The sequence below is a fragment of the Momordica charantia genome (genome assembly GCF_013281855.1).
Source record: "Momordica charantia cultivar OHB3-1 chromosome 5 unlocalized genomic scaffold, Mcharantia_2.0 BLBB01000005.1, whole genome shotgun sequence".
NCBI classification, from domain to species: domain Eukaryota; kingdom Viridiplantae; phylum Streptophyta; class Magnoliopsida; order Cucurbitales; family Cucurbitaceae; genus Momordica; species Momordica charantia.
Genome location: NW_028275163.1, coordinates 20,393,809 through 20,419,563, shown reverse-complemented (window position 1 = coordinate 20,419,563; position 25,755 = coordinate 20,393,809). Strand labels below are relative to the sequence as shown.

The window sequence follows — 25,755 nt, the reverse complement described above, 5'->3', positions numbered from 1 at the left end:
TCATTTTTACTTTAGCTGAACTTTTAAAATATCTAGTCCCTAATTATACTAAACTTTAAAACAGAATAACAATAACTATTTTAACCTCACTATTATTTTGCATTTAAAAATTGTATTATTGTGCCGATATAGATACATTGAAATTAATAAATAAAATGGGCCGGCTTCAGTAGATATTTATTAAGTTGCAAAATAATAACACCAACTAAAGTAGTTATTTTCAAAATGTCCCAAGTCTAAAATAAACATTTAAAATTTTAAGAATCCAAAATGATTATTATTAAAAAAAATTTAGGACCAGACTAAAATAAAATAAACATTTAAATCTAATTCTTATAAAAGCAAACAAAAATTTCATTTTATAAACTAACCCAACTCCATTTGATTCCAAATTAATAAGATACTAAATACGCCTCTTAGCTATAGATTAATTATCAAATAATCAATGTAAAATGACAAAAAACTCGGTGGGACCGAACCCCACGAAAATCCACCCGATCAGGTCGAGAATCCCCCATTTGATACGAGGTCGAAAATTTTACTAGGTGTCCCCAGCAATGACAAGGATATGGAAGGGTATCTTCGTCCCATACCCAACCTCACCCTATTTAATATTTTAATTATTATATATATAAAATATTAATATATTGAATTTAATAAATATTTTTATCAAATTGAAATATTTTTATCAAATTGAAAAACCTCAAATTTCATTTCCTCTCTCTTGCCCTAATTTTAATTTTTATAATTTTTGTAACAATTAAAGATCGGTTGGATTAAAAAACCAACCTATTAAAAACATTTTAATTGTATTTAATTACTAATGGTAATTAATTATACATATTTTAACAAAGAAACTAGGTATATTCTTTAAAAACAAATAAATTAAAAATCCAATTATAGAGACGTGTCCCCACCCTAAAATTTCGAAGACGGGATGGAAACGGGAAAAAATCCCCAACAGGGGCAGGGATGGGGATTGCCCTCGACCCCGTCCCATTCCATTGTCATCCCTAAATTACATGTAATCCAAATGATACAGAAAATATTAAAAGAAAACAAATAAGATTATATAAATATTTGGGCACATGAATAACATATCTAAACATCATTTAAACAATTCTCATCCAAGAACTGATCCTTCAAACAAATCAACATCAACTGATAATGACACAACCATTAGAAAATTACTCCCAAATTCCCACAATCTAATCAATTCCTTAGGGATAATCTACAAAGAATCCATTTTCTTATCTTCACAAAAGATAAAAAGAGGATCAAACCCACTACTTCAGAATCAAGTTCCTTCTCCAAACAAAGTTCCAATCAAACTTTTTTCAGATAGCTAATGACTAGAAAGTTGTAGAAAGAAGTGGGAATTGCTTGGTTTTGTAAATGAATGAAGTGATGAATTAAGATGTGAATGTGATATGATGTTCATTACAATTAAACATGATGCTCCTCACAACAGGGAAACCAAAAAAAAATAAATGGGCAACCTTGTAGATCTAAAAACTTTTCAAAATATTGAAAGCTAAAGAATAAAACCTAACCTGGGTTCTAAATTTTTCGACATTAACAACTAAGGGTTTTTTTTTTTTTTCCTTCACCTTCCTGACTTACTTTCTGGTGTACTAAAAATGGTAAAAATGAATAGTCTCCTTCTGAGTGAGGGTGACTAAACTCCCCTCTATAGCCTTGTTACTATGCATCTTTTCTTCCCGTGCCCGACGACAAAAATCGAAAGGAAAAGAAAACGGCATGTTATATACCAAAATATTACTGTTGTTAACTACCTTAACTGAGAATGGTTTCAGTTTTGTTGAGCGACAAGATGATCGAGCTGCATCTGTTCAAGCCATGCTCCCAATGCAGTATGATCGACCGACTCCATTTGCGAGTTCACGTTAGAAGAACTCTCCCCAGAAGAAACGTAACTATCGGCACCCGAACCGGGTTGAGCTTGCTTTTCTTTTATCTCAGTTGGAGATTCTTTCACAAGTGATTGAACCCATGATAGATCTGGTTCTTCTCCATTGTTGCCAAGCTCGAATGAAGATGATCGCCGAAGTTTACCCATTTCATCTGCATTGACTGCCCAATCAGGCCTTCCATTGGAAGCTCCCCATTTGGACCAAGAGCTTGCAGGGGAACCAACAATAGAAGAATTGGCACCAAGCTCACGGGAGCTGAGGCTGCGAAACTGTTGCTGTTTCTCTCTTTGAGCCAGCATGGACAAGCGAGAGCCCATCGGGGAGATGGGTTCGAGATTTCGCGGAGACATCCTCCCAGATGATGGAACCCCGAAAGAGGCCTGCAATAGAGGGTGGTCAACATTTTTAGGAGAGAAATTTGTATTAATTGGTGACAACATATTCTGTTGCTGCTGAAATTGATTGATAACTGCTGATTTATGTGTTGGGGAGAAAACAGCTGAAGCCAAAGCCTGATCAGAGTATCTGGGAGACGAACTCTCAGCAGAGAAGAGATCATCAAGATTCGAAGGAGTCATAGTCTTCAACCGACCAGAACGGTTCAGTGAGTTTGAACTCAACGGTGGTTGAGAAAGGCAATTGAAGTCATTAAGTAGTTGCTGTTGTTGCATATCAAAATCACCCAGAAAATCGAAGTCCTCAACAGGAATGTCTCTTGCACTCAAAGACGATCTTAGGCGGCTAGATTGAATATTGCTTCCTGGGAGATGCAGGGCAGGGACGTTCGGTTGGGGCCACGCCATGGACGAGTGCGACATGCCATTGGCAGAGGGAGACATTGGAGGAGTGAATGGTGATGGAGACATCACAGGCACTGAAGATGGAGAACCAGGAAGAAGGTTCATGACTGTGTTATAATCCATACCAGAAGTACAAGAACGTGGAGAGGGAACAGCAGAACCAGTTGAGACATATAGAGGCCGCAGTTCATCGGTGGTGTGTGCAAAGAAGCAGACTCTCCTCGAGCAATTCGTGCCATCTTTGCAAAGACGGGTCCGATATTGAGCTGGATGCAGCCAGCACTCGAAAACCCCATGAGCATATTCACACATATCTCCACGTCTGCAAGCCCCCTTCCGGAAGTCGGGACAGGGTACACAGCTATAATGAAATTTTCTTGGATCCCTTCTCCTAGCATTCTCTCCAGGGTGGACAAAGGGACACTCGGTCCAATCATGAGAGTAAGCACGCGAGCAGGGTCGAACCTTGAACGAGTACATTCGGAACTCATCGGTTGAGTAGATACTGTTCTTGATGTCTGGAAGAGAAAGATCAACAGGGTATTCTTTCTTCTCAGATCCAGAATACATAGGAAAATCGCTCAGTTTCGACTTTGTTGGTGAAGAAACTAACTCCGAAGCAGATGATGGTACATTCAAAGGAGACGAAGGGCAAGGAGAATGTGAATTTCCAGCCCCTCTTAAAACAGCCAGATTTCCTTCACCAGACAAACCATTTGTTTTAAGAAGCTCAGTCAGAGTTGATTTAAGCTCCGCATGCCTTAGGGGGGAAACAATCACGTTGACCGGTCTATGTCCATTCCCGTCGACCATATTCGGATCAGCACCAGCAGCTAAGAGCCGCTTCACAATATCTACAGCATTTGCAGCCCCACCTGAGGCTGCACAATGAAGGGCAGTGCTTCTGTCAAGACCAACGGACCGGTTTACATCAGCAAAAGAAAGAGAAAGAATAAGCTTCAGAACCTCAATGCTCCCATAAGTAGCAGCAACCATTAAAGGAGTTCTCTGCTCATTAGTCATCTGCTTCGAGCCTCGCAAGCGGCCGTACCATAGACCAATCTCATCAATACCAGAAGGGTCACGTTCAATCGATTTCTTGAAGCCATCAATGTCATCGTTAGCAGCAAGTTCAAGCAAACTGGAAAAGGCATCTTCTGTTTCAACAGTCAGGTTATTCATGGCTGAGTCCAAGGCTTACACAATCAAATGTACAGAAGAAATTTCTTGACGTGGATTTGGGCTTTAGCTCTAAACCACAGAACATGCTTCCCTCATCAGTATAAATGCCGGCTGAACTCAAGAAACCATGCCAAATAAAAGAGTTCAAATTTAAGGTGAGTAACAATTTACATGACAAGTATAAAAGCAGGGGGGAAAAGCTAGCAAATTCAGATGTTAATGTCAGTGGAACGGAATCAAACTTGAGCAGAATATGATTCCAGAATACAGAAATGTGATTCTAAACCTTGTAACAGTTTGGGTGTAAATAAATTGTTAACCGCATAAGATAAGAGCTTTACCAGATTCTAGGAGCACTAAAACACAAAATTCCTGAAGTATGTTCCCATTCTGTCAATTTTGAGTGATTTCGAATCCAGTTGAATTTCAAATGAATTCTGCCTTCGATATCATTGAAATAGAATGATTTGAAATCATACACCGTTTCAAATCCTATTGAACCCAGTCATACTATTTAGAACATATTTTCCTTTTTCTTTTATTTATTATTATTATTTTTTTTTGGGGGGGGGGGGGGGGGGGGGGGGGAATTAAGAACCTTAAATTATTTTCTTGGCAAATTGTTCTTCCTACATTAAAATTCCAAGTGACAAAAACAAACATCTAGCAGTTATCTTTCAAGAAGATCATCCTGAAACTAATAATTTTAAAATATTAATTGAAAAAAAAAAACTGAACGATTTTCCCGGCATGATAATTTTTAACTTATCCCTATCTTCCAAAACCATCCAGTAGATATTTCTTAGATTTCAAAAATAAGGGAAAAAGAAAAAGGGGCAGACATTTAGGGGGTGTAGAGGAACCTCAAAATCAGAACAGAAAACAAATACTCAAAAATGATGTATAAAGATTTACGATAATCCGATAAAAGCTCAAACAATAATTTTTCCAGGATCCCCTATTTTCAAGCGATCCGAGCCACGATTCAAATTAAAACGAAACGAAGCTACAAAAACCAAAACGAAATGGATCAGTCACCAGACTCAAACGTACAAATACTCGCAATAAAATTTCCAGGCCCGAAGAACAGATCCAACAACAGACGGTACTCCTCAAAATCAAACACACCACAAATTTCAAAATCCAAAAAGTAAAAACAAAATATCATCCAATCCAATAGCAGCTAAGATCATTCCGGAAGCAATCAAAACATTTCCAAAACTTGCTATTCCGTTGGATTACAAGAACATCGCGAATCGGAGAATCAAATAGAGCGAAATCTTACCAAAAATTGGGGCGAAGAAGGAAGTCAATCATGATTCAACGAGCCATCGAGATCGATCTAGAGCTTCGAAGAGAGTGTTTTTGACTCGGAAGAGTGAGAAACTGCGAATAGAGAGAGCTCGTTCTTCATCTCCAACCCCAATGTATTTGCTTTCTCATGGAAAATTAAAATGAAAAAAAAAAACAAAAACAAAACTTTATTAATTATTATTATTTTCCTCGTTTGAGAAAATCGCCTATCCAATATCAGCAAAAGAAAACTCGGGAGAGAGAAAAAGAAGCGAAAGCGCACTGAGTAATATTCCGCTACTCCTCATCTGCACACATAATTTTGCTCCACCCAATAAGCTCCAGCCACGTCATCCATCAGGGGCACATCCGTCATTTTGGGCTCACGCAATTCGTTGGATCACGATAAGAGAATGAGAGTGCACAGAGGAATAATAATTTAACCGCAAACCCATTAGTGTGAAATTCCAGGCAAATTCATCCTAAATTCACTCGACATGAAAGTTAAAAGCGGACGGAGCAGCAATCCAGTGCGGCTGGCTCGTATTACGCCCCGTACGCGTCCGGCCCACGTGGCGGAAATCTAGTACATGGAGTATTGACTATGTTTTTACTCTTGTCTGAAGGGGCTTGTCCACGTGGGCGGTGGTGGCCTGTGGGAGAGAGCCACGTGGGGAGATGGCGGTGGGGGTGAGTGCAGAGGATAGAAAGTTGTGGATTTTGGAAGGGGAACCGGGAACCGGGGGAGGCGGTGGAAAGGAAGGAGGGGTTACCGGTTAGGTAAGTAAAGGGAGGAAAAAGGGGACTGGAAGATCCCGGTGATGCGCGCGTGCGCGAGTTCGAGTAAATTGAAATGTAATGAGGGCTGGCGTCCGCCAATCAGATAGATTCGGAGCTCTGGATCTTATCGTACGGAAGCGGACATCAGATTGTAGTCAATTCTGGTTAATTGTGGAGTCAAATCACAAGATTGGGCAAATTTTATTTTAAATGTTTTTTTTTTCCTCCTTAAATCATCGGCTTAGGCTCCCCTCTAAAACTCCCAACCACCCCTTAATTCAAAAACATCCTCATTTTAATTTAGTCTCTATTATTTTAAATTTTTATAATTTAGCAATAGGGTAGAAACAACACTGACTTGGTGAGAAATTTATTAAAATTGAATCGGTAAAATAAAATTTATATATTTGTTAGATAACTATTTTTTTGTAAGTTTTCTTTTTCTTCACATTTGTTTCCAGAATCTAAAAATTAAAAATTTGGTTGAGAATTTAAATATATTGTATATAAAAAGTGAAAAAAAATTGTTAAATAAGTGATGAGAAAATAAAGCATAATTTTTTTAAAAATTAAAATTGGAATCATCAGAAGACGGGCCTTAATAAAAAAGAAATTAAAATCTTGAAAATAAATGTCGTTATTCAAAAAAAAAATAAATGTCGCATTGAAATAGATTAAAATGGTAATTTAACTATTAATATGGTTTTATACAAAATGGGCATTGAAAATGAATTTTTTTTTTTTTTTTTTTTGTGGGAGAAAAAGAAAGAAACTTTAATTTTGTGGGGGCATGGGTATTATCCCCCCCAGTTGACTAAAAAATATATATAAAGTTTGAAGTTAGAAGGAGGGGTGGGGGTGGGGTACGGTGCACTCGGAGGGGAAGAAATGGTGTGAGTAAATGAACTGAAGAGGTGGGCCCGACCTGGTGGGACCCACACGAGATTTTGCAGTTACGATGTGGAAGAAAGAATGGGTTTTTTTTTTCTTTTTAATTATTATTATTATTATCTACGAAGAGGGGACAATCACGTGCCTTCGGACACAACAACAAGTGGATAAGGACAACGTTGGACTGGACCGAGATTTTCTGGGTGCCCGACCCGACCCGAATACTGATACCTTTTTTCCCTTTTTCCAAAATTATTTTAAAATCATGGAAATTGTTTTAATGTGTTCCTTTGTTTGGTTATACAATTCTTATAACTGTTTTTACTGTTATATTTTGGCCAATAATTTAAATATGTTCTCAACGGAAGTGAGAAATTTCCTAATTAAATTGTGCAAAAAACAACCATAGTTTATAACATTAAAATACTAAAAATGAAATAGTTGTCTTTATAAACTTACATATACAATATTAAAGTTTAGGTATCTATTAAACAATCTTTCATGTTCAATAGCTTAATTAAATACAATTTTTAAAGTTCAAGGACCAAAGTTATAATTTAACATTAATTTTGCTTCAACGAAAAATACTAATTCTAAAACTTATTAAAATTATTGAGATTAATATTTTTTATTAAAAAATAAAATATAGGGTTTAGAGTTATATTACAGTCCTTAATCACCCCTAAAGTAGACTATGAAAGCCCATTCCTCCTCCCTTTTTTCTTTTTTACAATTTAGAATATAACATTACGTACAACAACAGAGATTCAAATATTTTTCTACACTAGATTATCAATATCTTAAGAATTAAGAGTATGATTATAACTACTCCTTAATTATGATTTTTTCAATTTTTTCTTTAATTAAAATATCTCATCGAAGTCAACATGAGCTTAGTTCGATAGTAATTAGCACCTGTTGACCAATAGGTCATGAGTTCGAATTCCCCGCTCCTACTTATACTCTAAAAAAATCTCATCAAAAGCTCCCCGTCGACCTTAATAATTTAATTATTTCCATTCCTGCCCTCTCACTATTGGCATTTTTTTTTTAAAACAAAGAACTCACTATTGGCAATTGGCATCTAGACAAATTTTACCAAATTTAAAATAGTGTACACGTACAACTAACCCGTTTTCTAATATAAAAATTGCATACAAAGATGATGAATAACTAACCAAAAAAAAAATAATGTATTTAAAAAGAATAACAATGACATATTTTGGACATTTTTTGTAATGTGGTAGATTGACAAACTAATTATTAAATATAATTATTTTGAAACTAATTTTAAAAATACTATCGACTTTATTTGAACTTGTATAAAGTGGTAAAAAAATGTTGTCTCTTCAAGAAACGACCTTGTCTTGTATGAACAAATCGTCTCTTGAAGAGACGACATCATCTGACAACGTATTCTTTTCAAACTCTAAGCTTGATTGTCCCATTGTTCCATATGTAATTTTTTCCCTGTTTAATTTTTTATTACTTTGCTGACTTGTGGTTGGATTATTTAAATAATTAAATTTAGTTTGTTTAATTAGTTAAATAATATTTATATATTTATAACTTAGTTAAATAATTAAGTAGTCAATTTAGGTTTGATTAATTTATTTAAATATTTAATTATATTTAGTTTATTTAAATAGTTAGTTAATTTTAGTTTAAGCAAGATCACACAACTCAAAAATTAGAACTAGTTTGAAGAGTCGATCTGGCTATATGTGTGTCAACAAGTCTTGTTTTATTAGTCTATCTTTTCTTCTCCGCAGAAATACGATCAAAACAACCTTATTTTTTAAAATTAGTTTCAAAATTATTAGTTAATTTGTTCCAATATATCCTACATATGTTAAACTACAAAAGGGCAAATATGAAAAGAAAAAATAGGTGGGGGCAAAACTGAAATATTGTGTGCACATTTTCTATAAAGCAAGTAAAATATTAATAATTGCCTTTCAAAAAGAAAAAAAAGTATATTTGATTAAACTTCTAAGGTCCTTATTGACCGAACAGTGCTAAAATTTTATTATTCGGAAATGGGAAAAAATCAATCACTCTCATTTTTAAAAAGAGATTTTTGTTAAAAAGTAGGGCATATTATAAGATAAGAATAGGATTTGTGAAGGAAAAAAAAAAGAAAAAGAAAAAGAAAAAAGGAAAGAAGGAATATGATTCTTTTTTATTATTATTATTTGTACAAAAATAGAATAGATGGGAGAAATTTAATTAAAAAAAAACGTAAAATCAAATTTTACCAAATAAGTTGTCGATTAACAAATTCAATTCTTCTTACAATATCATTTAAAAATTAAGAAAAAATAAGAAAAGAAGAATTATTTTTAAAAAAATTAAGAAAAAGTACTAAACATAATATAGAATTAATATATACTTTTTAAAATATTTAAACTTTTTGTTTTTCAAATGTAGCATCACTATTTTTAGAATGTTTTATGTTAAATATATTGATTTAATTGTGCTAATTTTATAAAAAAAATTGGCTAGAAAATACATATTTATTGTGTTATATTCACGTAAACGTCTCTTAATTAAAATAAAGTCGAAGAAAATTGATTTCTAAAAGCCATATTTGATAACTAATTTATTTTCCTTTTTAAATTGTAGATAGGTTTTAAGAAAATTTTAGAAAGTAAACAAATTAAAACGTATTATTTATTGAATAAACATTTTCTCTCAGGTATTTTTTTTGTTTAACTTAATTTTTAATAACCTTTGTCAAATGTCACAGATGAAATTAAAAGGATCCCTAAATTTTTAAATATTATGTTTTAGTCCCTTCATTTTATATAAAAAAATTAATTTAATCTTTAAAGTTAATTTTATTAATTATAAGTCTAAATTTAAATTCACTCTGAAACCAGATTTTGACTTATTAATTTCAAATATTTGTTCCAATAGAAATTTAATTGGTAGGTAAATGAATAAAGACACGTATAAATTTTCATGAAATAATTGTTTAGAAAAGCAAATAACGATAATAACTAGAATTGATCTTAATTAATTTAAAGCTCAAAGACTGAAATAAAATTGAGCTAAAATAAACTGAAAAACGCACACAAAATCAAGTACCAGAAAAGAATTCAAACCTTTTTAAAACATGAGTTTAATTATTTTGTTATTTAGACAATTAATCAAGTTGTTACAAGTTCATCTATAAAATATTGTCTCATATCTATGTTCTTTTTTTTTTTAAATAATTTCCTCAAATGAATATAATTTTATGTCAATTCATGGAGAACAAAAAAAAAAAAAAAAACAAATAGGATCAAATTCGATAAGTTTAATAACTTTTGCAACCTTTTATATATGTAAAACTAAGCTCTCAAGAATTTCATTGGATGGTTTATACAGAACCAATTCCCATTCACAAAAGTGAGAGGAAAAAAAATATCAATCCATTTGTTTAAAAAGTAGTAAATAAAAAAAAACGTTAAAATACAAATGTAGTCGTGAACTTTCAGAGTTGTATTTAACATATCTCTAAATTTTAGAAAATGTTTAATTAAATCTTTAGACTCTAAATTTTAAAATAATGTCTAACACAAAATTGAAAATTCATAGGCTTATTAGATATTTTTTTAAAGTTTTAAAAAATTTGTAAAAGATATTTGTAACAACCTTAAAACTTTGAAGGCTATTATTTTATAAAATAATTATTGATTCACATGCATTCAATTTCTTTCGTACCGACTAATTTTTAGCGTTAGTGTTAGACTCTTGCTGTTCTATATTTATACAACTCTAAAATATTATTTATCATAAAATTAAATACAAATAAGTTAGTTTCTTTATATAACTATTATTTTGGTTTATAAAATTTTATACTTTGATCTAGGGGTGTTCAAGGAATCCGACAGCCCGACGAATCCGACCCAACCCATAAGAGTTGGGTTGGGTTGAATCTAACATTGGGTTGGAAATCCGGGTCAATCTGACCCGAGATTATAAGTTTTTTTTTTACTACATATTACTAATAATCTAATATTATATATATATAATAAATTAATAATTATAAATTAAAATCTTATTTTTTATATTCAATCTCATCCCTCCATTCCATTAAATCTCAACCATGGATTTTAGGTTTCAATTCAATCCTCTCCATTTTGAATCTTTGATTCTCTCTCTTTTCTAACATTTTCAATTTCATCTTCCTCCCCCCATCTCTCTCCATAATAAGGCGTAAACTTTTAGTATTGTTGAATTAGGGCTTACATGTTAGTTTCAATTTGGATTTGGACTTTAGATAAACTTTGGATAATGTAAAATTTTAAAATTTATATTAAATTAGGACTTATGGTTTCAATTAAGGTTTGAATTTGTGCTTAAATTAAGATTTTGATTTTTCAATATTTTTTTGGTCCATGTTATAAACAAAACAAAAGTAAATTAATTAATCAATTAAAAAAAAAAACCCGGCAACCCAACCCGAATTTATTGGGTTGGGTTGGGTTGGATTGACCATCATTTTACAACTCGATGGTTCCCACAAATTCCCAACCCGAAAATTCGAGTTGGTCCCAAAAATACCCCCAACCCGACCCAACCCAACCCGTGAACACCTCTACTTTGGTCCATAATTTTTCATACGTTAAAATACTACTTTGGTCATGTACTTTCAGCTTTGGTTCATTTTTGTTCCTTTACTTTCAAAATGTTCATTTTGGTCACTGTACTTTCAAGTTTGATTCATTTTTTCCTATACTTTTAAAATGTTCATTTTGATTCCGTATTTTTAATGGTCCCTTCATTTTATTTTTAATCTCACTTTTTCTATCGCAATTTCAACACAACATTACAATCAATATATTTTTTAAAATATAAACATTACCTCATACCAAAAAGTTTTCGCATGTGTAAAATTTGCGTTAAAATTTTGCAAAGATAGACTAAAATGATCACGTTTTAAAAGTACAGGAACTAAAATAAACATTTTCAAAATAAAGAGACTAAAATGAACCAAAGTTAAAAGTATAGAAACCAAAATGAACATTTTCATAGTAGAAGAACTAAAATGAATACATGTTGAAAGTACAGGGAACAAAATATTATTTTAACATTTTTCATAACTCATTCAATTTTAGCTAAGAAACTTTCATACTCAGTTTCATTTTAGTGTTGGAGTTTTGACGTGATATACACATGACTTCAAACAATTTCCTATATAGACAATTTATGAGAATTTTAAACATAATTTTGTATCACGAGAATAAAAAAAAAAATCATCACATTAGATCTTTCATTAAAAAAATTAAACCACGAGAACTAAAATGATTTTTCCATACAAAGTTAAAAAACCAAAAAAAAGAATCATAATTTTTTTAAATTTATTTATTTAATCATCGAAAAGGGAAAAAATAATGAAATTGAAGAATATTGTCCCAACTTTTAAAATTTTCAGGTAAGATTGCGTGACTTTTGTCAACTCCCCAAGGTTCGACAAGATGGGAAAATTAAAAAATTAAAATCGAAAAATAAAAGGAAAAAGCGCTTTGGTTAAAAATGCTTATCGAAACGTAGCGGCCCACCAAGAAAGTGACTTTCTTGCGTCTTTTTAATAGGGCCCAAGGATCTGGGCCAGAAGACACGTGTCACCTGTTGGTTGCGTCGGCGGCTACCGTCACAAGATTATTCTCCGTTTTGGCTGTAGAATTATTATTTTGGTTTAAATAATATTTCCTGTAGTTTTAAATATTTATTTCTTTTAAAATATCTATTTTATTCTCTCTGTTTTTTAAGCACGACCATTTTAATTATTATTTATAAAATTTTAACACAAATTACACTAATTATTAAAGACTTTTTAATACAAATTTATGATTATATTTAAAAAAAAAAATTAGTGAGTGAAATGTTATACTAAAATTATGATAGAAACAATTGAGATAAAAATGAAAATGAAGAAACTAAAATTGTCACTTTTTAAGAATACAAAAATCATAAGTGGCCGTTTGTTTTTCGGGAATATAGATACTCCACATCTTTAGATGTTTGAAATTTTAGATGCCATAAATTTTAGATCTTTGGTATCTTATGTTTGTTTTGTAGCAAAATTTATAAGGATGTTCATAAATATTTGGGTAACCACTTTTGTTTGGGAGGATTTATTCTTGTATTGTACTAAATTAATGTAATGTTCTAAAAATGTCCTTACTAATACATTCATATAATTTATATTTATTAATTTAGTATTTTGTTTTTTATATTAATGTTTTATTTTGTATTTATATTAATCCAGGACTTAAAAAAAAGTCATTAATATTAAACATAAATTTCATTTTAACTTTAATAATTTTTTTTCAAAGACAATTATAAACTTAATGTTATATGAGGTGAAATTTATTTATCATATTATAAAATTATATTTTTTTAAGAAGAAAAATATTAAACGTACCTTAGTCATTAAAAAAAATGTTGCTTTAAAATTATATATTTAAGATAATAAATGTTATTGATAATAATTCCTTCCAAATATTAAAAATAAGTTTGAGATACTATATAATTTAATTGAAGTTTATTCGAGAGATCTTAGCTATGGCGCTTGAGATGAGCTCCACCCAATTAATCGTGGAAACCGACCCCTTGCGTGTTTTCCACCTGATTGAAGCAAACAAGGATGATCGTTCTCAAAGCAGCTACAAGAGGTTCGATTTGTTCACTATTGTGTAATAGAGTAGCCCATGAAGCGAAAAAGGTGGCGGTAGATGACGAGCTCATCCACGTCTGGTTGGAGGATGCTCAAGATCTGTTGTTTGGTGCTCTAAGGGAGGAATTAGGGAGCCGTTCGGACAAGGGGCCATGGTTTATCTCATTTTTGTTTTTGTCCCTCTGTTTTATTTTTTAGTAAAAAAAAATTTAAAGTTTATTTTATATGTAAATGTAATATATAAATATATTTAATTGTATGAATTTGTTTATTAGTCAATGGGTATATTAATCTATTTAAATTCTAAAATTAAAAATAAATATATGAAAAACGAATGGACAAAAAATGTAAAGAGGAGATGCCTTCGATATAAGAATCGAAAACTATGTTTTAAAAGGGCATCTAAATCTACTCAAAACAAATGTGGGGATCCGTGAGAAATTTTGAATTCCCACAAAACAAACGGCTCCTAATATCGTTAGAACTATTATTATTATGCAAGATTTATGCCCTCTCTCTTTTTTCTTTTTTAGAACAATAATACGTTGGATTGAGATTTAAACCTTCCAACTTTTACTCAGAAAATATATCTTTTTAAGTGTTGACATTATTTTTCTCATGAGAAACGAGAAGATAAAAAGCAAACTGAAATTACAGTTAGCTTATTGAAAATCATGTTCCTATTTTACCCATTACTCTATAGTTATTTGGATTTGAACTAAGATATTTGATATCAATCGAGATTTTACTTTTGGCTATTTTAGTAAATTAAATTTACAATAACATAATACTTACTGAATTTATGAATATCATTTGAGAAAAAAAAATATAGAGAATAAAATTTGAAATTTCTACCAATTTCTTAGAAATTTAAAAGATTAATTAGAAAATTTCTCCTTTTAAGATCACTTTTTTCCTCTCTAAATCTCTACGAACCCGGTAAATATTATGCCATATAAATTTCTCCAGTTGTTCCTTTTTTTTAAATTATTATTTATAGCAAATACTATAAGAAATTAACTCAATTATTTTCTAAAGAGTAATCTATTTTTTTAATACGATATATAGGGGTTGAACTCACTACCTCTCGATTAGAGATATATGTCAATTACCACTGAACTGTGCTCGTTTTGACTTCTAAAAATTAATCTAAAAGAATGGTTGGATGAGACAAACTTAAGATATACAAAAGCCTGAGTAAATTAATAATTAATAATTATATCATAAGTCTAAGAAATATTTTTAATTAATAAATTTAGATTAATCTACTCCAAATTCAAATTAATTTTTGCTGAGAAAATGAATAAACCCAATCCAAAACCATTTAGACTAGATTGGGTGGTGATGGTATGAAAAAGATATGCCAACAATTTAATTAATTGTTTTTTAATTAGCCATTTTGAACAATTTCTTATAACAATCAAGAAGTTGAAAATTTAATTAGCCATTTTGAATGGTCTCCATGTTTGGTAGATTTACTAATTTAATTTGTTTACATTTTGCTTGAATTTGAAAATTTCTCAAACATTGAATATTATTGAATATATTTCTATTTTTGACCATTTCCTTATTTTGTTTTCAATATTTTGCTTTACTTTTTAGAGTTTGAACATTTCTAGAAAATTATTTTCATGATGTTTGCATTCCCATACTTCCACTATCTCCATAGTTCTTTATTTGATTTTTTTTTTCTTTGTGGATATGAATTATATTTTAAAAATTAATTTTAATTGATATATTTTTCTGTCTAATTTTGACATAATTTTTTCCACCCCACATTTCTTTTAATTGTTTTTTTATTTGGTGGAATGTCTACTTACGTTATTTCATTTATGTTACAATTTTGGTGTAGTACTTTTTATGTGAAATTTGAATGTATTTCTTTTATTTCTTTTTTATTGTTTCAAAATTTTAGTATACTTTAATGTTACAGTTCAAATTTTTTCAAAGGAAATATCAGTTTTACCCTTATACTTGCTTAATGAGTCAATTTAAACCTTAAATCTTTGTATTTAATCCAATTGAGACACAAATCTAAAAAAAGAAAAAAATATTAAAAATTTAAATCATATTTAATAACTATTTTGTTTTTTCATTTTCTATTTCTTAAAATTACGTTTGATTTATCACAACGAAAGTAATTTCTTTGGTATCTTTTCCTATTCCTTTAAAAATACATTTGAATTCAAACCCAAATTTCAAAATCAAAAACAGATTTTTTAAAAACTATATTTCTAGTTCTTATAATGGCTTAAATTTTAAGAACGTTTTTAAAAATTAGATTAAAAAAAAAACTCACATGGAAGTAGTGTTGTTAAGCTTAATTTTAAAAATAGAAAATTAAATTCCTCAAAAAAGAAAATTAAAAACGAAATGATTTCATTTGACTGGTAGATTCAAATTAAGGTTTAATTTAATAAAACTAAAATTTTGAAAGTTAAAATAGACTCATTAAACAAAAGTCCAAGGAAAAAAAAAAAAGAAAAAAGAAGAAGAAGAAGAATTTTCCTTTAAAAAGAAAAAGAAAATCTTAATGCTTCATACTTTTCTGTCTTTTTTAGTATATATGTTATTAAAGTTTCAACAAACACTGAATTATCATATCATTTTAAACTATATTGGATAGACACATATATTGTCAATTTATATACTTTATAAGTTTATTCAAAATGGGTATATATTCATGTTCATATGTTGTATAAATAGTTAAGAAATTAGTCGTACAAAGAATGTTGAATTTGTGTGGTGGAATGACAAAGCATGTTGAATAATATTTTAATTATATGGTGGAAATATTGATGCATCCATGACGACAAATTATAAATTAATCAAGATTTTGATTAACCAATTGAATATTATAGCTAATTATAACAAGTTTGAATTATTTGTGAATATGGGAATATGAAATTTCATCGAAAAGATGGCAATGGCCAAAGAAAAAGATGTAAGTACATAGTAGAGTGTCACGTGTAGGGTTTTTTTTTTCTTCTTCGTGAGTGTTTGGGCCGATTTGCATGCACTTTGACTAATTTCGTGAGGTAGCTGCTTGATCCTACAACATTTGGTGCCGAGAAATACATCTAATGTTGATTACTACCATGAAAAATTTCATCAAAATCAAGGGTCGATTTTTATTATATAACGATTTAATATTTGTAAACACATTTAGTTCTTTTTCAGTTTATCAATCTACCTATAAAAGAAACTTTATTAAATCTTAACAATATTTTTCACGACATGAACTTATGGTGATGGAGAATTATCAATTTTGTAGCTTGGAATATAGAACCTTGATCCTTAGATTCGGTTCCAAAATCCCAAATTACACAAGCCTAATCAATGAGCCGAACACCTCAATTCATGTCAAAAATAAAAATAAATAAATTTGAGTGAAAATAAATCATGTTTTCTCCTAAACTGGTTAAAGTGAATTTTTACTCTAAACTTTCAATTTCATCGATTGGACCTAGACTCGGATAATTGTTGAAATTTGTACTTTCTAATCAATTTTTGGTAATTCAGCCAAAAGATAAAATCTTCAAAACCTCACTCACTTCTAGATAAATCCACTAATCGACTATTCAATAACTCCACCAAAACTCAAATTTCAACCAAAAAAATATTGAGAATTGTTTTTAATGATCATTCGAATGAAAATTTATTGAAGGTAAAAATTGCAACAAGTAATCTAGTTTAAAGTTAAAAATACAACCCCACTCGATCAAATTTCGAGTAGATGTCAAGATCCAACTTGGACTAGGTCATTGACGTAGGACATTGTGCACATTCAAGCTTGAACATGCTATGTTAAGCATGATATGAATTGTATTTCTGGCAAAGCATATGCTACTAGGACAAGTATAATGTATTGCTTAATGGTAAAGATGATAAACAATTCAAATGTCACACCTAGTCCTCTGTTGAGAACATAACATTTAAAAAGTTCCTCTAACCTAGTCATTGCTGCATAGCTCAAGTTGCAGCAGCACGCTATCGGACGTTCAACGGACAGTTTCACAATCGGGGCATGAGCGTCCGTAGTAGCTGTAGCCATTGAAGCCAAGTGCTTAAGAGGAAGACTTCATGTAATATGGCTGCTTTGCAGCTGATTTCAATGATTTGGACTCTAGAGAATTGGCACAACAATCCATTCCCAGTCAGTATGCACATAAAAGTAGCATAAACTTTAAGCAGGATTGCATGATTCCTCGTTTGAGAAAGCAATTCCAGTTTTCAAGCGCAAACTTCAGAAGAATACCGATTTTTCATGTTCAAGAAATATGAGAGAAAAACTCCTCCAGATCATTTGCGACCGCTCCAAGTTTTCGGGACAAAACTGCATCTTTCACATCGATATTGTTATTTGTAGGTACATCCGCCGCGTTGATTTCCATATACTCATACAGGTTGTGAATGGTTCCATCTAACCAGGCCAATACATGAGCAAAAAATTGACATAAGATTATCAAATATCAACCTTGTGTTCAATTATTTCATTTTATTACATTTAAGTTTCAAGTATTTAAAAAGGATTCCAAAATATAAACTAAAATTGATGAACCAAAAGGTACGCCTTGAAGAAAAGCTGTTTCTAACTTGTGTGCTTTCTTAGGTCATAAATCCACACTTCAAGATCTTTTTGTACATATTTCTCGCACTGCTCTCACTAAGACACTTTTCCCAAAATTTTCTCTAACACATGTTCTTTTCCCCCAACCCACTAGTACGCCAAAACATGCTCTGTTTCATCACTATGTTATACAGTTTTTTCAACAATAATTTCTGTCTACATATCGTTTTCTTTAGTCATCATTATCTCATTATCTTATTTCCAAACATTGAACAAAAGAATAGGAATCAGAAAACGAATTGTCATACTTCTGCATTTTAAAAATTTAGTTAAGAATTAAAAATTTTCTGTAAGAATGGTGAAAAACATACCAAAAAAATTGAGAAGTAGACATAATTTGAAAAAACAGAAAAGTAAAAAACAAAATCATTATTGAACAGGGCAAACCCGCACCTTTTTCACTCAAGTGACTCCTCCACCTCTATGCCACTCGCTCAAGCTCGCAGACAAGTGCCCATGTTTACTAAAACGTGTGTTTTACAGTTTGTAACCTCTCTTTAAGAAGTTGATTGAGCATTCTTAGGGCTCTTTATGATGGTTCCTACCCCTCTTAAAGATAAGTAGTTCTTTTTATGTCATAGAGCTCCATCGTGTGTTAGACTTCATTTGTACATTTGTCATGTCAGTAGACATCCCACATATTGGACCTCATACAATAGTTTTTGCATCAGGGTAGCAATCGATAAGTTAAACGACCACTTGTACAGTTTATTAGTTGGCTACAATCAGCATGTAAATTAATAGTAAGCTTTATTTTTTCAGGATTAGAACTCCTGCCTAGGATTCTGATAGGGAAGGCAAGTCTCCATTCTGATTCACTTAAGCTATGAGGAATAGATGGAAATATAGAGAAGGGGTAAGGTTGTTACAACAGTGGCCATGTACAGTGTTTACACGAAGAAAGGGATAGGTCAATTTGTAGGTGGGGAGGTATTTGTATATTGCTCAATAGTCAAAAGTGATATAGCAAATTTGAACCGTGAGCAGACAACTTAGCCTAAGTTGTTCTTTCGACGATGAATGCTTGACAATATAGTACAAGAAGCAGGGGTTCCATTCTTATTTGGTCTAACCAATTCCTATAGATTGGTGAAGCATCTCATTAACACTAAGTTGGTTATGAATATACCCAGTAATCTTCATGTCTCCTTTTGATGTTCTCGAGATGTTAATAATAAGGATATGTTAAGCAACTTGAAATTTTACTTTAGGAGTTGGTATTTACCTTCGGCAACAATGGCTTCATAGTCGGGGGGTTTAGCAATCCATTTCCCATTGGAATCTTTCATGTGTCTTCTATCAGAGGCAAAGTGACGAAAAAATATTGGAGCATGGATGATCCTGAAAAGCCTGTCCCCAGCAAAAATTCAGATGGTAGAGCATGTTAGCTACGTATAGTATTTTACTTGTAAAAGAATCCAAAGCAAAAAACATTATACTTGGCAACAGTGCCCATGATATGACGCGAAAAGTGACAAATTTATCGATCTCACTGCATTTAAGGACTCAAGCAACGAATGGAAGTATGCATTAGAAAAAGTGAGTTGCGGCAGACAAGGCTTTACCTTTGATACTCAGGGGAGAGCTGAAATGATGGTCTGATAGCTTGTGACACATAGCTGCCCAGAGGGAGAGGTAAAGGAAGATTTGAGTCTAAATCCCACACTAAAAACGGAAAATCACCTTCTCTCTTTCTCTGTCAATTGAAATGAACTCAACATCTCAAAAGTAAAACATAATAAAATCTTGCAGCAATGATCAAAACAAAAGTTCTAATGCAACTCGTTGGGTAATTATGACTCAAACAACTGATGTTAAAGTAGGATAGACTGTTACCTGAATGCAAATGACATGGTAATCCCACAAAACAAGACCATCTGCTCTGTTGCTAGCCTTTTGATGCCAAAGGGGAATCTAAACAATTTTTTTGGGGGGAGAAGTTAGACAAAAATAAGTGATTGTGTACTCTACTTGCTAAAGGAATTAGATCAACAAAAATGATGAGGTTCAAAATGTCTTCCACCATCTTGTAACATCCTAGACAGTTCTCCCATTTCTTTCTAACCCAGCTTCCAATAGAAGAGATCGAAGAGCATTTCTCGGGAATCTTCGCACGATTACTGAACTTAATGCCAACAATGGCTAAAACAGACACTTTTGAATAGTAATAAGAATGGCACAGAGTCATTTAGCAGAACTTATTCATCCTTAGAATGGCCAAATTACCAGACAAATTACAACATACGTACCTGCTTCTTTTCATTAGAAATGAAAACAACAAAAAGATCAGCTCCCGCAGCATCGGCCATTCTGCTTGCACATAATTCCTTGCATAGAAAGTATACATTCTCCTCACTGCAAAATTGAAGACAGAAAACACTTAAAAACTGGCAAGCACAAACTACACTTCCTCTTCTTGGTACAAATCGCCATCTGGGGTCAAAAGCCTAAAATTGATCACACGACAAATTTCTCTTCAGCATTGTAGAAACTAGAAACACCAATTCAAGATTTCCAGTGCAGCTCAAATATTGTCAAGGCTATCAACTGAATTAGTTTATTGTAATTAACCAGGCTGAAGTCCAAAGTTCCATAAGAATTACACTATCAAAAGGGTATCATAAGAAAAAATGGTAAAAATTTCTAGTCTCCTCCTTTTCGTTGCATCTTTTTCCGTGGAACATGGGCAATTTTAGCAGCATATATCGTTTCAAAAAACCTCAAGAGGATATCCAAAAAACCATGTTAACAACAAAGAAACAATGTGAAAATATAGAATAATTTACAGGCGGCAGTGAATCTTACCAGTAATAAGGCGTATGACGGAACTGAGAAACGCCCAAAACACTCGATTCTACAGTTGACGTCGTCGTAGCCATGGCTGAAGGAAATTGCAAGTTCCGGATAAATCAGTTCCCGGATAAATCTATATGATGCAGTTGATTAACAAGTTAGGCCATGTTTACTTCAAGGAACTAGAATCGAAGAATAGTGTTTATCTAATTGTACGAATGAAATTAAAGGGTGAGATCCATGATCACATTCTTCTCCTACACCCTCGTCAATGCCATTTTCATTTCTTATTTTTTGAACCCACTTATTTATTGCATTACTTTATTACCTTTACAATTTCTCTATCTTTATTAACGAGATCCGTAACTTTTTTAATTATTTATTTTATAAATTATTTATTTTTCATTTTTACTACTAATATTTGTTTCTTCTAATAAAAAATTATACAACTTTTATTTTTTTTATGGGTGAATATGATTTTATCAAAAAATATTATAAATTTATACTTAATTCTTAATTTCTTGATTTTCTAAAATAGAATTTATTATTATTAAATATTAGAATAATAATATTTTATATTAAATGATAGTTGTTCTAATAAAAAAGTATTTTAGTTGATGTAATTTTATTTTAATTATTCATTATTATTAATATTAAATAAATTGTTGTAATAAAAAATATTTACTATCAATCAAAATAATAAAATAAATTAAAAATTATTATTATTGTAATTAAAAAAAGTTATCACGATAATGTATTTACAATTAGCTGAAAAAGAAAGAGGAGTATAATATATCTGATTATGATTCCAATTTTAATAGTTTTAGTAAACAACATAAAAGAAATTATGATTCCGATTCCATAAAAGTTTTGGTAAACAATATGAAAGGAATAACATTCACATTTCGATTGACTTTCGTTTCGGTTCATTCCTATTCAACCAGGACCTCAGTGTCTATTAAATGATTTGAATTAGTCAAATGGTTTAAAACACCTATTTTCAATCTATTCATTAATCTTTCACATTTTCTGTGATCAATCTCTATTTTAAATATTTGGGAATCTTCCGACGAAATGTTCTTGTTATGTTAATGCTATAATATTTTTTTTGGTAATTTTCATTTCTTCATATGCTACGGTAAGTCAATCAGCTACTTTCTTAGTTCCAGCGGAGGCGGCTGCAAAATCAACTATTTAGGTTAGCCATGTTTGTTATTACTTTGGTTAAAACAAAATTCACCAAAGAGACTAAATCTTTGCATAATAAAAATTGACACTTGATTTTGATAAGATTTTTCACGGTAGGATTAAATTATTATATGTTAAAGTTTAGGGATTAAATTATTACCAATTTAAAAGTACATATACTAAATCATTACAAACTTTGTAGCCTATTTTGATAACAATTTAGTTTTTTTTTAGTACTGAGGTGAAAAATCAAACTCACGACCTCTTGGGTGGAGATATATATACCAATTATGCTGAGGTAGACTTGTTTTGACAACAATTTAGTTCTTGAAATACTACAATTTAGTAATTATAATCTAAAATTTATAACAATTTAGCCTCAAAATCTTATCAAAATTAAGTGTCGATTTCCATCCTATAAAAATATAGTCTTTGTAATTTATAACCACATTCAATTCTTAATTGATTTATCAATCTACATATATAAGAAACTTAACAAAAGTTTTCACGATCAGGACTTAATCGTTACAAACTTTAAGCTACAAGGACTAAATTTTTACACATAACTAAAATTCAAGAACTAAATTATTACCAATTTGAGAGTATAGGGACTAAAACATTATATCACTTCAATAAAAGTATCGAGACCAAAAATGTTTTTTAACTCATAATTTACTATCTATCACTAATAGGATCTACCACATGTCTATCAAAAGTATCGATTGTAGGTTGATTTTTTTTTCGAACAAACTATACGGGTCCACCTTGCCCAAGTCCATTCCCACCAATTAAATGCTCTCAAACCAAAAGGGGTCCTCAGGGACCATTTTTGCACACATTGGGGTCATATTTTAAGGTGCCTCGAGTCTTTTGGAGCAACTATGTCCACATTATCATAGTGCATTTGCTCTAGCATTCAACATCATGCTTTTTTAATGACCAACTCTAATAATACATCCCTACAATAAAATATGGTTTAAATAAATTCAATTATTGTCAAGGCTTTCTAGAAAATAAGAGATATGAGTGAGAAAGCTTCTTAAGCACGGTACTTAAACGCATATGTTCAAAGTAAAATAAATACAGTCTCCGATAACGGTGTCAAAAACTTGTTGATTGCTCACACACACACAATCACGTTAAATCAAGTGTAAGTGTATACTATAATTGTCGATTGTAGCATTCACAAGGTCGAAATCCACAAGGACTAAGTAAAATGCTTCAAATTATGCTTAAGAATACCAATTGTACCAAACTAGTAATAATCTGAAGTGTCTAAGCGAGCATAACTCAGCAGTAAAAGGTTGTGGGTTCGATCCCCACCCTCACATGTTGTACTACAATAATAATAATAATAATATGAGGTACTAACTACATAATGACAAGGAGAAAAAACACACACAAGTAGAAGCGAGGATGACTAAAACGCTAGAAATAAGATATGTTGTGACACAAAATACGATGGCTAAATGGAAAACACTAATAATAAAATGGAAACGAGACTAACATACTCTCAGACGTTTTAGAAATAAGTCGGGAGTGGTTAACTTCTCCCAACGTTTTAAAAAATGTCAAGAGGAGAGCGCCTTGCTCGCTCAACGTTTGTACAAAGTGTTGGGAGAAGAGCAGCAAAGTTGCTACCTCTTCTCCCGACGTTCTTGTAAAAACGGCGGGAATTAGGATTTATCAAAACAATAACGAATTTGTCATTATTTTGTATGTTTATCTCAGAGATGAATTTTGATTTATGGTTTAAAATTTGAACTTACTGCCTATAAAGTCTAAATTATTCACTTTTAATGAAAAAATAACCTTTTAAAAATTTTTAGTTTAAAAAAAAAGAAAAATAACAAACATATACATAAAAAAAGCCACAAGCAAAAGTCTATAATATATATAATTTAATCAAAATTGAAAGGCACGTGCCCCTAGCCTTAATTAATTTACTCCTACATTAACTAGTATGAATATAGCTCAACTTGTAAATGCATTTATCTACAACCATAAGGTCGTGTGTTCGAATCTCATTCTCCACGTGTTGTACTAAAAAAAACTACCCCTAAATTATAATGCGATTCTTTTTTCTTTCAACATCTTTTCTATAATCAAAACTTTGTTCGAGATTGAGATCAAAAGATTAAAGTACCTATCTCCGATCAAAAGATCCCCTAATTTTATATGTTGTTGTATTAAAAAAAAAAGAAAAAAATTGTTCGAAACTCTTATACTAAATCTTGGTTGAGTTGTAAACGAGTGTACTTGTTGCTTTTAGTTTTGTTCTTGTTGGTCACTACTTTTTAGTTTTACAATTTGTTGTGCTCACATTTGGAAAGTATCTAAGCTTTGAACTTATGAAAGACTTGATATTAAGAGGTAATTTGATTTTGTGTCAAGATTAAGCATGCGCCTATTCGTTTCATTTTCTAACAACAATCATCGATGAATGTTAAAAGTTTTTTAAGTTGTTGGAGGTTAAAATACGACCTGCTACGAGGAGAGTAGAAAGAAATTTACATAATGTGACTTTCCTATTCATCTCAAAAGTTCCTAGTAGTAGACGAATCGAGTTCGACAGGTACAAAATAGATCGGTCCAACCAAAGATAGCCTTAAAAAGGTTAGACGCCAAAGTTGCCAAGCCCAACCATCTATAACCGTACAACACACTTCTGAAACAGCCTAAGAGAATTGGTATGCGAACCCCACTTCATTTCACCCAATAAATAGGAGCATCATTTTGTACCCAAGTATGTGATCTGATCCCTCCTCTTGAGAGTGTAGTATATGCTGGATTCTTACTGACTCGAGCGTCGAAGTGTTCGTTCTCTTTGTGCAAGTCATATCCCACATAGCTTGTTCCGAATAGCTTGACTATATCTACTTTATATGTTTTCCCAGGACAATCCGAAATTCTGCATACACAAAAGTGAAGAAGCATCTTTATTATTATTATTATTATTATTATTATCATCATTATTATCATTTTGAATACAACAAATGTGGGGATGAAGAATTGAACTTCCGACCTTTAAAGAAGTATAACAAGATGCCTTAACCATTGAGCTAAGCTCATGTCAACTATTATTATGTTTTTTAGTAAAACAAATATAAGGTGTGAGAATTTGAATCTCAAACTTCATAGTGAAGAAGAAGTAAGATGTATCCGTCTTAATCATCGAATAATGTTCAAATAAACAGTGACAAAATTTTGAAAAAGTCAAGTTTTCCGTCGAAAAGCTCAAACTTCCATTACTAAATTCCCACCCGCCAAAGGGATCATACTCCCTAAAACTAGGGAGATTCCTAGAACCAAAGTTAATTAAAGGATCAAGTAACCTAAAATAATAAATTATAATTCAATGTAGGTCAAAGGAGTTTCCAATAAACTATTAACTAGAGATAATGAAATAATACACAACATATGATCTTGAGTTTGTGTGAGGGAGTGGATTCATTTTTTTCTTTTAATTTAAATTTCCTCAATCACTCCTTTAATGTTTCTTTCCATCACATTACTCATTAAATTTGTACATATATAAAATTGGTCCAAGTGATTAATTTGTAAAATCTAAAAGATAACATTTAATTGATCTTAATT

General features: G+C 31.3%; 2 protein-coding genes across 4 annotated transcripts; both read right to left on the bottom strand.

Annotated features, from left to right (window-relative positions):
• Window positions 1–1,048: 1,048 nt before the first annotated feature.
• OXS2 (CCCH-type zinc finger protein with ARM repeat domain-containing protein) lies at window positions 1,049–5,424 on the bottom strand. 2 transcript variants are annotated; one of them, XM_022298566.2, is made up of 2 exons: window positions 5,202–5,424; window positions 1,049–4,027 (listed from the first exon to the last, which is right to left on the bottom strand). In XM_022298566.2, exon 2 carries the CDS (start codon window positions 3,914–3,916, stop codon window positions 1,814–1,816), a length of 2,103 nt encoding a protein of 700 aa, XP_022154258.1. In that variant the 5' UTR covers window positions 3,917–4,027; window positions 5,202–5,424; the 3' UTR covers window positions 1,049–1,813. The 2 variants fall into 2 exon arrangements, with proteins under 2 accessions (XP_022154258.1, XP_022154259.1); XM_022298567.2 differs by lacking the exon at window positions 5,202–5,424 and having other exon boundaries at window positions 1,049–3,615; window positions 3,701–3,842.
• An 11,866-nt stretch (window positions 5,425–17,290) lies between these two features.
• On the bottom strand, window positions 17,291–21,235 carry LOC111021524 (amino-terminal glutamine amidohydrolase). 2 transcript variants are annotated; one of them, XM_022298523.2, is made up of 7 exons: window positions 20,983–21,235; window positions 20,427–20,532; window positions 20,014–20,091; window positions 19,743–19,873; window positions 19,403–19,527; window positions 17,806–17,970; window positions 17,291–17,673 (listed from the first exon to the last, which is right to left on the bottom strand). In XM_022298523.2, exons 1-6 carry the CDS (start codon window positions 21,054–21,056, stop codon window positions 17,819–17,821), a joined length of 666 nt encoding a protein of 221 aa, XP_022154215.1. In that variant the 5' UTR covers window positions 21,057–21,235; the 3' UTR covers window positions 17,291–17,673; window positions 17,806–17,818. The 2 variants fall into 2 exon arrangements, with proteins under 2 accessions (XP_022154215.1, XP_022154214.1); XM_022298522.2 differs by having other exon boundaries at window positions 17,291–17,970; window positions 20,983–21,234.
• Window positions 21,236–25,755: the final 4,520 nt, after the last annotated feature.

Coding starts and splice junctions, on each gene's coding strand:
- LOC111021524 (XM_022298523.2), bottom strand. CDS start 21,056: ATGGCTACGACGACGTCAACTGTAGAATCGAGTGTTTTGGGCGTTTCT. Junction 20,533..20,982: donor CGTCATACGCCTTATTACTG/GTAAGATTCACT, acceptor TCAATTTTGCAG/TGAGGAGAATGTATACTTTC. Junction 19,528..19,742: donor CTCTCCCCTGAGTATCAAAG/GTAAAGCCTTGT, acceptor TGCTGGGGACAG/GCTTTTCAGGATCATCCATG.
- OXS2 (XM_022298566.2), bottom strand. CDS start 3,916: ATGAATAACCTGACTGTTGAAACAGAAGATGCCTTTTCCAGTTTGCTT.